Raw genomic sequence first — 11,951 nt, forward strand, 5'->3', positions numbered from 1 at the left:
ATTCCTATATACATTATATTATACTGGCAAGACTGCAATTTAATAAAACAAGCCCTAAAAATATATTCTTATCTGTCTCATAGCCTTCGCGGTCTGCTTTGTTTCCTGTCGGACCCATTATTAGGGTACACTTTCTGAAGTACATGGTGAAAGCTGACAACAAGAAGTAACCAACTTTAGGAGGAAACATAAATCAGTCTTTTTCTGTTGTGCGAGTTTAATAATACAGTGTATGAGAGGCAGAAGATGCTGTTGTTCTGCCCGACGTGTGGGAACGTGTTGATCGTGGAGGAGGGTCAGAGATGTTACAGGTTCGCTTGTAACACATGTCCTTACGTTCACAACATCACCAGGAAGGTGGGAGGCTGATCAGACTAACTCTCAGCCAGGATTTTTTACATTTTGATCACTATATCCTAATTCCGTTTTTCTCTGTGTGATTTACAACAGGTCAACAACAGAAAGTACCCCAAACTAAAAGAGGTGGACGATGTTCTTGGGGGCGCGGCTGCCTGGGAGAACGTGGACTCCACAGCAGGTAAAAACACACATACAAGTTTAAAGTAGGTTAAAAGTGTCACAGTTAGAGCTGGACAAACATGCAGTATCATGATGCTTAAGTACTGATGATATCCATGATCTGCCCAGAAAACTGTATTGTGACATACTGTGACACACGTTTTATCACAATAACAATAAATATTGTAACATTGCCCAGAATTTGTTACAATTTCAATGCAGCACTGTCAGTGATCAAAATAACGAAATGAATCAAACCTAGCCATCAGACTGCGTCCTATCAGAGTAAAGTGGGAGAGGTTTTTCGCCCTAAATGAAAATTATATTGATGATTGAATGGTTTTATAAGGTTCAAGTTTTTGTATTGTTTGTAGCTCAGACACACTCTTTAATAAGATCACTGTTTTGTACAGGGGCATGCTGCCTTGCACTGTTTTATTTTGAAATTATATATGCATTTAATCTATATCCTTGGGTGATAATGGGTATTATCAGATATCACGATAATTTAATCACTGCAGGTATTTTGCAAATTGTCGTTCTTTCTTTCTCTTTCATGTGCCACATGATTTTATCTAAATTGCTTTGCCTTTATTTATCCATGTTAATTATGTGGTAATTATAGTACCATCAAAGAAAATGCAGGCTATAGCGTAACGTTCTGTACCATCTCACACGTGGTACTTTGTAACTGAATTTCTCAATGATATTGTTGATCACAGTAATTCTGCAAACGCTAATTGTTACATTTGTTACCACCCAAGCTTATTAATCTATGTAGTATTTAATTAGAGCTCCATAGAATTGATATTAATACAAGATATCAGGGATGCACCTATCATGATTTCTCAGAACGATTTGGATTTCTGTACAGCCAAATTGGCCAATTTTTATTATTCAAAGCTTACACTGTATAAGGTAAATGAACGCATGAAACACACCTGCACATTTCCAGCACATTCTGCTAGCCAAACCTACAATATAAACTATATTATTTGCTCTTTAACTGGATTTTTTTTTTATTCTAAATCAGTTGCCTATTCAGAAAGCAAGAGTGCTACATCGAAAGTACGAGGCAACTGGCTATGTTGCACAGCGACTCATGATACAACGTTTTGATACAGATATAGTAAAAGCATTCAAATACCACTTACCTGACTCAGGTTATTTCCATCGTAAAATTGCACAGATCTGCCATGATAAAAAGGATAAATCGGCTGATTGCTTATTTTGTGTTTTGAGCAAAAATCTTTCATGCTTCCCTACAAAATGTAAAAATTTTAATCGAAACTTGACCTCTAGTGGTGTAACAACACACTCAGCCTACAACTTAATTTGATTTGCGATAGTGGGTTTACGATTCGGTATCCTAATATGTCCTGATATTTGAAGAAAATTCAAATGAAGAATAATGATCACTGTAATCATGTTGTTGCACAACTTACTAATGACACTAGAGCTGACTGAGGTGTTGACTAGTGCCACTCGTTTGCAGCCTTTGGTGTTCAATGTAGTTACACTAGACGGCATAATTAATAGAATGTCCACTCTCTATGGTCTCCCAGCATTGCATTGTTGACCTCAGAGTACAAAATTGTCAAACCTGAAAAATGTATTGAGTTTAAATGGAGGGCAATAATAGTAATAAAGAAACTGTGTTGTAATGTATAATCACTCTTAATTGCCTTCATTGTAATGCAGTTCCATGACACTTTCCTTCCTGCATGTTTTATCTTCAGAACCATGTCCGAAGTGTGAGCACCCAAGGGCTTATTTCATGCAGATTCAGACCAGATCTGCTGACGAACCAATGACTACTTTCTACAAGTGCTGCAGTCCACAGTGTGGCCATCGCTGGAGAGATTGAGTGGACCGTTTCTTTGCAAGGACTGGTTATTTATGGATATTGCATCTTGAAACACCATGAAGAGTATATCACTTACACAGATGCACACAGGCCAAGCCCCTCTATGGTCAAACCTCTGTGGAATTCTTACTTGATATATGTAGTGCTAAGACAAGAACCTGAGATATGTGCTCCGAAAAAATTTGTAATTTATAAACATACATGGTGGAGCTGAAATGAGCACAGTGTTATTTCAGAGCAGGATTATTTGATGTCTTATTTGATATGGAAGCAAATGTAAGCTTATGCGTGATTTATCTGGGTTAAGTAGACACATTCTTCAACCAAGAAAAGAGTGTGAAATGAAACTGCTTTAATTGGATGATTTATGTTGAATAAAGTGACCACACACAGAAGAGTGTTTGTTTTTTTTCATTTATTATTATTATTATTATTATTATTATTATTATTATTGTTGTTGTTATTCTTAAAATAATAAATGTACACAGAGTCAGTATGTTCTGCTTTACATACATATGACAATTCCGGTTAAGAATGGCAACAGGTATTATGCCACAAACTACCTGTAGTTGTTGATCTAAAGTTAATGCATTCCTGTAACACATAGCTTTACATCTAGTCTGTTTTCCACAGCGTCAAGCCACTTTACAAAGCATTGTAGGCCTACAGGATTCAAAATTAAGTTCGATTAAAGGGAGTCAGCTCAGATTGTGCAAGTAGTCATAAAACCAGAGGAGCATGCATACTATTTTTGTATGAGATTGTTGTCTTCACTGAGAGGCATCCGTGAGTGTCTGTATGTTTAGTGTACAGTACGTTCATGCTGGTATCTAAATATATGAAGATGTTCCTTAAGAGCATGAAATCTCATTGTGATCAAATCCAGCAGAGAGTAAATCAAAATGATTTGTATAGCAAAATTCAATCCCATTCCCTTTTTCTGAGCTATGCCTTTAAGCTTTTTTTTTTTTTGGTGCGTATTAGAATAACATGCCTGACACATGGTGCTGGATCACTTCGTGGAATAGAATAAAGCTTCAAAACCAGGTGCCTCTTTTCTTGCATAAAAGAAAAACATGAGTGCTGAAAAAATAAACAGAACTGACATTGCTTAAATAATGCATATTACTGTATTACTGACCATCAAAAACAAAAACCATTGTTGTGCATCACAGAAAAAATGGTTATTCAATGTCCTGCTGGCATGATGTGTAGGGGCTACATTGGAAATCACTAAAATCAAGGCTGAGTAATAACTCTGGAGGTACAGACAGCAGACCCATATGGACAAGAAGTATATGTAAAATGGATTTAAATACATTTGGAAAAGTATGAAAATTAATTAATGTATTTGAAAATGTATCTTTCATATTACAAATACCCACCCATATATTTCTTTTCTGTATGGGGAGGGGCTTATTTTCCAGAAATTAATGGGGGAGGGTTGATTCTTTGGAGTTACTAATTTAATACTAATTACTAATTTCATTTTAGGTGATATCATGACTTCTATTACTTTTTAACTACATTAGCCTTATAGCTCCAGTACAGAACTAAAGAAGCAAACATCAGACACCAAAGTCGTCATGGTCAATCAATTATATTTCGGGCCAGGGGAAAACTGTACATTTGATTCTTTAGTGAACAATTCCTTTAAATCCCTATGCCTAATAACAGACATGAGTAAAGTGAAGAGTTAATCTGCTTTGGGTTCAGAGGCCCAGTGTAGCAAATAGCACAGCAGGACCAACAGTGAGCTCCCAGCGCAGATGGGACATATGGCCACAGAGAGTCTTGCGTGAGATTACAGTGATGGCATGCAGTGTGCTGATCACGTCCTCTGACAAAGCAGCTTTGTTTTGCGCATGTGCTGACGGTCACTATCCTGCCCAAGCACCTGCCCAATGGTCCAATGGCCTTTATCAGAGTACATCATTTAGAAGGTGCATATGGCCAGTAATAACTGCATGTTATGTTAGCTTATTAATTTTTAGGTCCCCCATTTTGACATCCATAAAACTATTAGGCCTAATAAAACCCAAACATCTTGCAAAAAAAAGCCTGACTTGGCTCACTAACAATGTAGAAGAACGCTTAATGGTTGAGGAGCATTAGAGCTATTTCTATCATTCACAGTTTAACAGGACAGCAAATGCAGCGAAGAACGTACCACAAGTGGCACAGGATTCAAAATGATGGACAATGCTGCACTAAGACATGGAGAATATTATGCAGAACCCGTCTACTATTTCGTTAAATTAATTATTATTACAAAGGAGCAGATCAAGAACATTTTGCATTACGTTTGCTGCCAGCTTAGGAAACCGTTCATGTAAAATTGCACAAGTCTACACAAGAGTGTATGTTACAGCTATCGACAAGCATATCGAGTCTTGCAAATCCAAACAACTTCAGAATGGCGAAAGAACGACGTCTTTCTGACAGTAACATCTGCTTGAGACTGAATATACAGGCGTAAGTATTCACATGTAGAAGGAACAGCATAATGTAGATCTTGGTCGTAACTGTTTTTGCAAACAGACACAGCCATCACAGGCTTTTATATTAACATGTTAAAATAATGACACATAAAAGAACAACCTCAAATAATTACAATAAAAATAACACTGACCCTGAAATGGACTTCATCGTTCAGTTATGCTACTCTGTAAAGTTCACATGAGATTGATAAAGTGACGGCTTTTCACACAATCCCCCCCAACAAGACCATCTGCCACAAACCTATGCGGCTTCATCAATACTAAAATCCTTACAGTACTCCCACAATTCACTATTCAGAAACGCTTGCATTATGCACATACAGTGTAGTGACTCTTCATCCCTTCTTCAATGAAGTTTGCAACTTTCCTCCTTCAATTCACCTTGTAGTGTCAATAACTAAACACAAGTCCTTGTACATGGTTGAGAGAGTCAGTGGTTATTTACAGTGAGCAATGGACGGACGCCTAGTAAAAAGAAAAACTGGGCAACCAGCTGGGGCTAAATGAAGCACAGCACACGCAGCGGAAAAACAAAAACAGAAAATGCGGCAGAACTCACATGAGTGAGCTATGAGGACTTAGTACAACTGCTGGGGTGGTGCTGCGGGGGTCGGGGACGCTGTTAGCATATGCGTTTGTATGTGTAGATGTAGCCCTTGCAGTTGGGGCAGGTGTGTGTCACATCCTTGAGGTCATCGATCAGACATGGGATCAAGCAGCAGCCTAGATCACAACTGTGAGAGAAGGAAAAAACTGTGTGAAGTGATGGCAACAGAAATGACAGACATTTCATGATGCTGCATAAAGACTGTAAAGGTCTGAAGCACATAGAAAGATCTATAAACTGAATATGAACTTTTTCATACCCTCTTCTTTTTTCTATTCCTCCATCAGTCAGAGAGGATGTTTATTTCAGCAGTCAGATTTTTCCTACATTGTCCAAGCCTTTAACAACTCCCTTGCAGTTTCTTTTATTTCATTTCTTGTCTTTTGTCTAATTAAAAGAAAGTATGCCTTTGTACCAGCAGTTCTTCTAAGTTTGACCAACAAGCTTATTTGCTGGACAACCATTTCTTCCTGTAACCTTGACAGTTTCACATTTATTAAACTAGTGTTTTACAGGGAGATTCACTCGAAAGAGGCCCCGAATATTCTGTAGTAACTCTTGCTAGGACGAAGCAATCTGAACGAAACAACGTTCAGTGTGCTCCTCAGTATATGGAGCTTCGAACAAGCTGGTATGCCCCTGCGTCAGAGCAATGAGGTAGGCATCGGACAGCCTTCGCGACATTTAATCTCCGTTTGCAACTTCCGGGTGCATACCCCCGTACCCTTTCATGCGTCTGGCAGAAAACAGAGGCTAATAATGCTGGACAGTGTGCTGCAAATACATAGCTGAGCCCAATAATGACTGTGATGCCTCTGCACAGCACACAGCAAAACAAACTTTTTAACCCACGAGATTTACACTCACTGCCACAGCAAAGGCAAAAGAAGTAAGTCTTAGGGTAAACCAGGTAAATCATGAGACTTGATAACTATGGAGGTTATTTAGCAGTTTGTTAGGCTTGTTGTAATATGCACAATGAGCCAGCAGGTTAATTTTCTCGTTATGTCCTGTAAACACAGCAGCATTTGAAGCCAGTGGCATGCTTTAAAAAAAATAATATGCATAATGAAGTGTAAGGCTAATCTGTTCTTGCATGGGCACTCCTAAATCAAAATGTATTTACATTTTTAAAAAAAAGAAGGAAAACCCCATGATCCAATCATAAGTGAACAGCACAAAGTTCTGGCATGAACACTATTCGGTGCGTCTTCAATAGACACCGGGATCCTCTAGAGGTGGGCAGGGAAATTTAGGACCACATAATATTTGTAATGTCAAGGCAACAGACGCACTGTATCCTCACCAAAAAAAAAAAACAAAAGCAACTGTTTTGGGTAGCTTCTTTCTTGTCTCCTCTCCTGATCCATGCAATCTACATGTTTGTAAGAGCCCGTTTATATACAGAAGCATGGACTCACAGGACAATTATGTCTGACAACAAACGCAGCAAGAAACTGTCTTAGTAAACAGGCAAATGACTCTTCTTCCAGTCGCGAAATCCAATCACAAGCAATCATTCGAGACTCATGTAAATGTCAGGTGAAAATGGCTACACATCTCACTGTCCGCTTTTGACCAGACAACTCAAGACAGTTGTTAATACCAGGTGGGGACACCAAACATGTTCTGGCTAATCGACTGCACCTGGGGTATGTGGAAAATCGCATAAATCACGTCATGTAGTTATATTTCTTTTTAACATGACCATTTTCCAACCTCTCTTTATTGCTTAGAACTAAACAGGCTGTGTTTGTAACTGTGTCTTTAAGACCACTGTGTGTAAATCACACTCTTTAGTGATTGGCTGCCATGTATCGTGCTTCTTTTAAAAAGCAGTCTGGGCTGAAACGCACAGAATATATTGCCCCTAGAACACAGAACAACACACCTTCTAGTTTATTCTAGTGTGCTAGACAAACGACAGGTTACACACAGGTGTCGACTAGAACTGCTTACCCCACAAAGAAGCAGAAAAGACAGAAGAGGGTGTTCATTAGGCCCACGTCGTGGCTGATGCGGGTGATAATGGCCTGCTGGCAGTGCGGACACACCGTCTGCACTGGTGCCGACTGAAACATCTCACCCTGCAGCACTGTGACCGTAGTGGCAGCCCCTGGCGGGGCAATCACCGTTGCTGTGTGACCCGGAGCTGGGCCGTAGTGGCTGGGCCCTGGACCAAACTGTCCTGGAATGGGGTGGGGATAGTGACCGGGGGGAGGGTAGTAGCCACCTGAAAATCATAAGAAGAAAATCTTCACTTCATATAAGATTTCAGTGTGTCTTTTCTACAAGCCAGGATTACTGTATGTATATTACATTTCACTGTTGAAGGTTTTTATGGAAGCATGGTGGGTTTCATCAGTAGCAGACTTACCGTGCGGATGTGGCATGGGCATGGGCATGGGCATATGGCCCTCGCCAGGGACGTGTGGCGGAACGAAACCTGGCTGCATTGTGGCCTCGTAAGGCGGAGGACCGTACTCTGGTGGCACAGGCTGTCCCACTGGGGGTCCAGTCGTTACAGGAGCTGGGCTTGCTAAAGAACCAAAAGGATGAGTGCAAGTTAACTATTAAGTTACACACACTGCAGTAATAAATAATTAAATAAATACATACATAAACAATTATACTTCTACAAGAGAACAATGTAGTACAGATTGTGGTTCAGCAAATCTGAATTCACCTAGCCTTTCCCATTTCAACAAAGATCTTTTTGTAGTTTTGGTCAAAAAAGCCAGCGAGGTGATGTTCAGAGAAGACAAATCTGTAAACTTGAGAACTTGCAGCACAGTACTGTTCAATGCAGTGACAAAGTACTAAAAACACCGAGCTCTTGCTTTTCCTTTCAAATTTAAGCGACTTGGACAAAAACAATAGTCATTAACAAGCATGGCTGGCTTTCTTTCCAGGTCTCCTTGGTATCCTCTTGGCTTTCGCCAACCCTGTAATTCAGCACCAGAGGACTGCTAATGACAATTTCTGAGAGCTTAAACACAAAGGCTGTTTTTTGGGTTTTTTTTGCATTAAACATGGCCTCAACATTAGACACATGACACTATAAAATGTATAATGTCTATGAGACAAAGAAAAGACATAGACGTACCAGAGACTGGAGGTTGTCCATTCTTCTCTTCAATAAGCGGGGCACTGGGGCCCCCTGGGTAGGGAGGAGGGGGGTCACTGGACATGCTGCTTCTTTGGGAGGGGGCCTCGGATGGGAGCTTTGCTCACAGCCCTCCTACAGACTCTCTGGTTGTCTCTGAGTAAGCACAAAGAGTACTGGCAGTTCAACCCACACTACACTCTGAGACAGCTGCACTGGAAGAATTGCTGAGGTACTGCATTACATCAAATTATCACAAATGTCCTCAAAATGCAGAGTTAAGTTTAGCTCTGGGTCCCTAAATAAAACCTTATTCATGGACTATAAATGGACAAGCCATATTTTTCAACTGTGAGGGGGTTAAATTCTCATTAAGGTATTAAAATAAGTAACAGAAAAATAATGGACTTCAACATTTCTCCAATCCCCATTTCTTATCAGTGATCTGTACATCAAACAACCAAAAGGTGAATGACCAGAAAGCTGAGGACCACCGTTATTTACAGTGACACCAGACACAAACAGTTTAGAATAAATGGCAAATACAGTACCTGAAAGTTAAAATGTGTCTGCCCAATCAACTTGCACCAAACACCAGGAAGGCCTAGAAGTTCAGAACAATGTGATAAGACACTGAACTCATTAAATACTTTTTCTACAGTTTTGGAAAGGACGGATACGCAGTAACTTCAGTAATGCGAATTACAACGCTTTATGAAATGAAAAAAAGAACCCACAGTCATGGAAATCCCCAGATGCAAAAAAGAAAAAAAAAGGAATATTCAAATATTAACTGTTGCGTCATCATGTATTTTAAATTTGTACCACAACCACCTGTCCAAATCCATGGTGTCCAGTTTCAGCCCTTGATGGTCAGAGTTGTGTGCTGTGGTGCTCCGACACACTCTGTCAACCTTATGGTTTTATGATAGGCTAATGATTTGAATCAGGTGTTTAAAGGGGAATTTTTTTTTTCAAAAACACCTATAAAGAGACGACCTAAAAAGAGGTAAATGGCTCTGCAATGAACGACTCTGTTTACATCTCAATGAGTAAAATGAGAAACTTTGAAAAACTGGTGAAATTTCCCAGCTAATAATAATAATAATAAGCTGCGCAATACTGTAGCCTAAAATCTACTGACCAGCTACCTAAACCTGTTAAATTTTCCACTCTAAATGGTGTGGAAAGACCGTACCTCATTTTGAAGATGAAAACTGTGATCCAAAACTCTAACAGTCCTTACAGCCTGCTCAGCATGATTTGCAGATTAGGCTAACATTTACACAACTCAAATGCTATGATATTATCAGAGATATTGTTTTTTTCCTGCTTGCATAAGAGGAAAACTCATAATCAAGTTGAGTGTGTGTGTGTGTGTGTGTGTGTGTGTGTGTGTGTGTATTTGTGTGGCTAGACATTGTCTCATGACAGCTGACGACTCAAACGTAATAAGTAAGCAAGTTAACTGTCAGGTTGAGTCTCGAGGCATCTCTTTGAGGGCATGACAGCCAGCCATAAGCATGGAGCTGGCAGGTTTTGGAAAGTAGGAAATAGTTTTACCACTATAAAACACAACCCGGTACATTACTCTTGCATATGAAGTAACAAAAGCAATATTTGGGGGGATTAGGGTTCGTCTGTTTGTTTGTTTTTCTGTCTCTGGATAATCTGTTGCTTCTCTGTTTACACTAATGAGGGGTGTTCATAAGGCAGTTGTCAAAATAGGCCACTGGAAAATTACAGGGTTTTAACAGACTGGAAAGTAAAGCACAAAGTACATCTGACTAGCAAAAGATTGTGCTGAGGCTGTCTTACATAGAAACAAGTAAAACTACATGAAAAGACTTTTAATACGGTATAGTTTCACCAAAACACCGAACTATTCTCAAATTTATCCCAATTATAAAAGTGAACATGAACCTGGCGCATGACAAGATTTTGCTCACGTACTGACAGCAAGAAAAATAGCTACCTTATCGAACTAATGCAACAGGATAACAAACTGACAACAGCCAGGTAAACACTTATTTCCAGGACGCGAATCATTTGTGTACTGAAGTGACTTCTTCTAGTTCCTTCTGACCCGCCTTCTAAACCCTTCGTACGGATTATACAACCACCTCGCAATGATAGGTACACTTATTTTGCAATCTTATGTAATACAAAGTTAACACTCTTACCCAGGAGCGTTTTAGTACAGTGACCCGATGCCACACAAATAAAAAAAACGCTAAACTACTCACTAGCAATTTCAGTAGCTATATAAGTTAGATATCTACCCAGGCATCACTGTAGGAGATTCAGGCTGGGAGCAGTTCAGAGCTACTGATTCAAGAGCAGCTTAACTGACATAATACTGAACACACACGCCCACATACAGCCGACAGGCACACAGCTTGCTGGACGGCAACGTAATAGAATGTATATGTATTAGCAATGTGGCTAGCTAATACCAGCTCGCTAGCTACCAACCACACTCACTTGCGTGCAGTGCAAACAAAACAAAAACTTGACCTAGCGTGCTAAGTTAGCTAGCTAGCTAGCCATCTCGTTGCTTCTGGAAGAGGACTGACAAACAGAAGCAGCGAGCTAACCGAGGAGCCATGTAAACAAAAGCTGTAACAGCACAGCACTGCTACAAGATAACGGTACAGATGATAGACTGACTTACTTTCAGTTTGTTCAGGTAGTTAACACGTTTATGACAATGATATCCAGGTAAAACTAACAGTTTGACTTATCTGGATGAGATAATCAGTATTTAATGGCTCCTGACAGTCCTCGGCTCTGTGAACTTGCTTTCTCCGAAATGATGCGCGCTATCTCAGGCCACAGTTACACACACGACCAGCCTAGCATGCTACCATGTCAACGTACTCCAGCACGAGATAATGTGGAATTTGTTGAAAAACACCGATGTGAACGATGAAGACTGTGAGTTACCTTTTTAAAGTGAGCGAATATCAGCTGGTACAGCTCCCCGTTCAGCCGTTAGCTCGACTCTCGGACAGACAACCTACTTCTCTAATAACATCCGCTGACGGGAAGGATTTGACGTAACAATGGAGAGGGGCCTGTTTCGCGCGTGCTCGCGCGCCCGTTTCGCACTACTCCCTTAACGCCTTGAACCCTAGAATAATTTTTTATATTAACCTTAAAATATGATACTAAAGGCTAAATATGAATAAAAATGAATAATTAAGACTTGTGGTCTGTAAATTAAACTACGATAAAACATGTAAGTTATGTAGTTATGAGAGTGAAAAACTTTTGTGGGCCTTTAGGGTCTAAAAGGTTAAAACGTGATTTTTAGGGGATTTTTTTTTACGGTTAACGATTAACTGTTCT

At 39.8% G+C, this 11,951-nt stretch overlaps 2 protein-coding genes across 3 annotated transcripts; one reads left to right on the forward strand and one right to left on the reverse strand.

The window, feature by feature from the left end:
• Positions 1 to 120: 120 nt before the first annotated feature.
• polr3k (polymerase (RNA) III (DNA directed) polypeptide K) lies at positions 121 to 2,778 on the forward strand. Its single transcript, XM_036566832.1, has 3 exons — positions 121 to 357; positions 451 to 538; positions 2,259 to 2,778. The coding sequence occupies exons 1-3, from the start codon at positions 247 to 249 to the stop codon at positions 2,384 to 2,386; spliced, it is 327 nt and encodes a 108-aa protein (XP_036422725.1). The 5' UTR covers positions 121 to 246; the 3' UTR covers positions 2,387 to 2,778.
• Positions 2,779 to 2,816: 38 nt separating this feature from the next.
• cdip1 (cell death-inducing p53 target 1) lies at positions 2,817 to 11,652 on the reverse strand. Of its 2 annotated transcripts, none has more exons than XM_036566825.1 (6): positions 11,547 to 11,652; positions 9,152 to 9,204; positions 8,601 to 8,756; positions 7,872 to 8,033; positions 7,454 to 7,727; positions 2,817 to 5,621 (listed from the first exon to the last, which is right to left on the reverse strand). In XM_036566825.1, the coding sequence occupies exons 3-6, from the start codon at positions 8,683 to 8,685 to the stop codon at positions 5,510 to 5,512; spliced, it is 633 nt and encodes a 210-aa protein (XP_036422718.1). In that variant the 5' UTR covers positions 8,686 to 8,756; positions 9,152 to 9,204; positions 11,547 to 11,652; the 3' UTR covers positions 2,817 to 5,509. The 2 variants fall into 2 exon arrangements, with proteins under 2 accessions (XP_036422718.1, XP_036422719.1); XM_036566826.1 differs by lacking the exon at positions 11,547 to 11,652 and adding an exon at positions 10,784 to 11,539.
• Between the last annotated feature and the right edge of the window lie 299 nt (positions 11,653 to 11,951).

The sequence above is a fragment of the Colossoma macropomum genome, unplaced genomic scaffold, assembly GCF_904425465.1.
Source record: "Colossoma macropomum unplaced genomic scaffold, Colossoma_macropomum, whole genome shotgun sequence".
Classification (NCBI taxonomy): Eukaryota; Metazoa; Chordata; class Actinopteri; order Characiformes; family Serrasalmidae; genus Colossoma; species Colossoma macropomum.

Excerpts from the sequence above, each read along its gene's own strand:
- cdip1 (XM_036566825.1), bottom strand. The coding sequence starts at position 8,685 with ATGTCCAGTGACCCCCCTCCTCCCTACCCAGGGGGCCCCAGTGCCCCG. Across the intron at positions 8,034-8,600 it reads TGGACAACCTCCAGTCTCTG|CAAGCCCAGCTCCTGTAACG; the intron begins GTACGTCTATGT and ends TTGGTTCTTTAG. Across the intron at positions 7,728-7,871 it reads GCCCATGCCACATCCGCACG|GTGGCTACTACCCTCCCCCC; the intron begins GTAAGTCTGCTA and ends TATGATTTTCAG.
- polr3k (XM_036566832.1), top strand. The coding sequence starts at position 247 with ATGCTGTTGTTCTGCCCGACGTGTGGGAACGTGTTGATCGTGGAGGAG. Across the intron at positions 358-450 it reads TTCACAACATCACCAGGAAG|GTCAACAACAGAAAGTACCC; the intron begins GTGGGAGGCTGA and ends GATTTACAACAG. Across the intron at positions 539-2,258 it reads GAACGTGGACTCCACAGCAG|AACCATGTCCGAAGTGTGAG; the intron begins GTAAAAACACAC and ends TTTTATCTTCAG.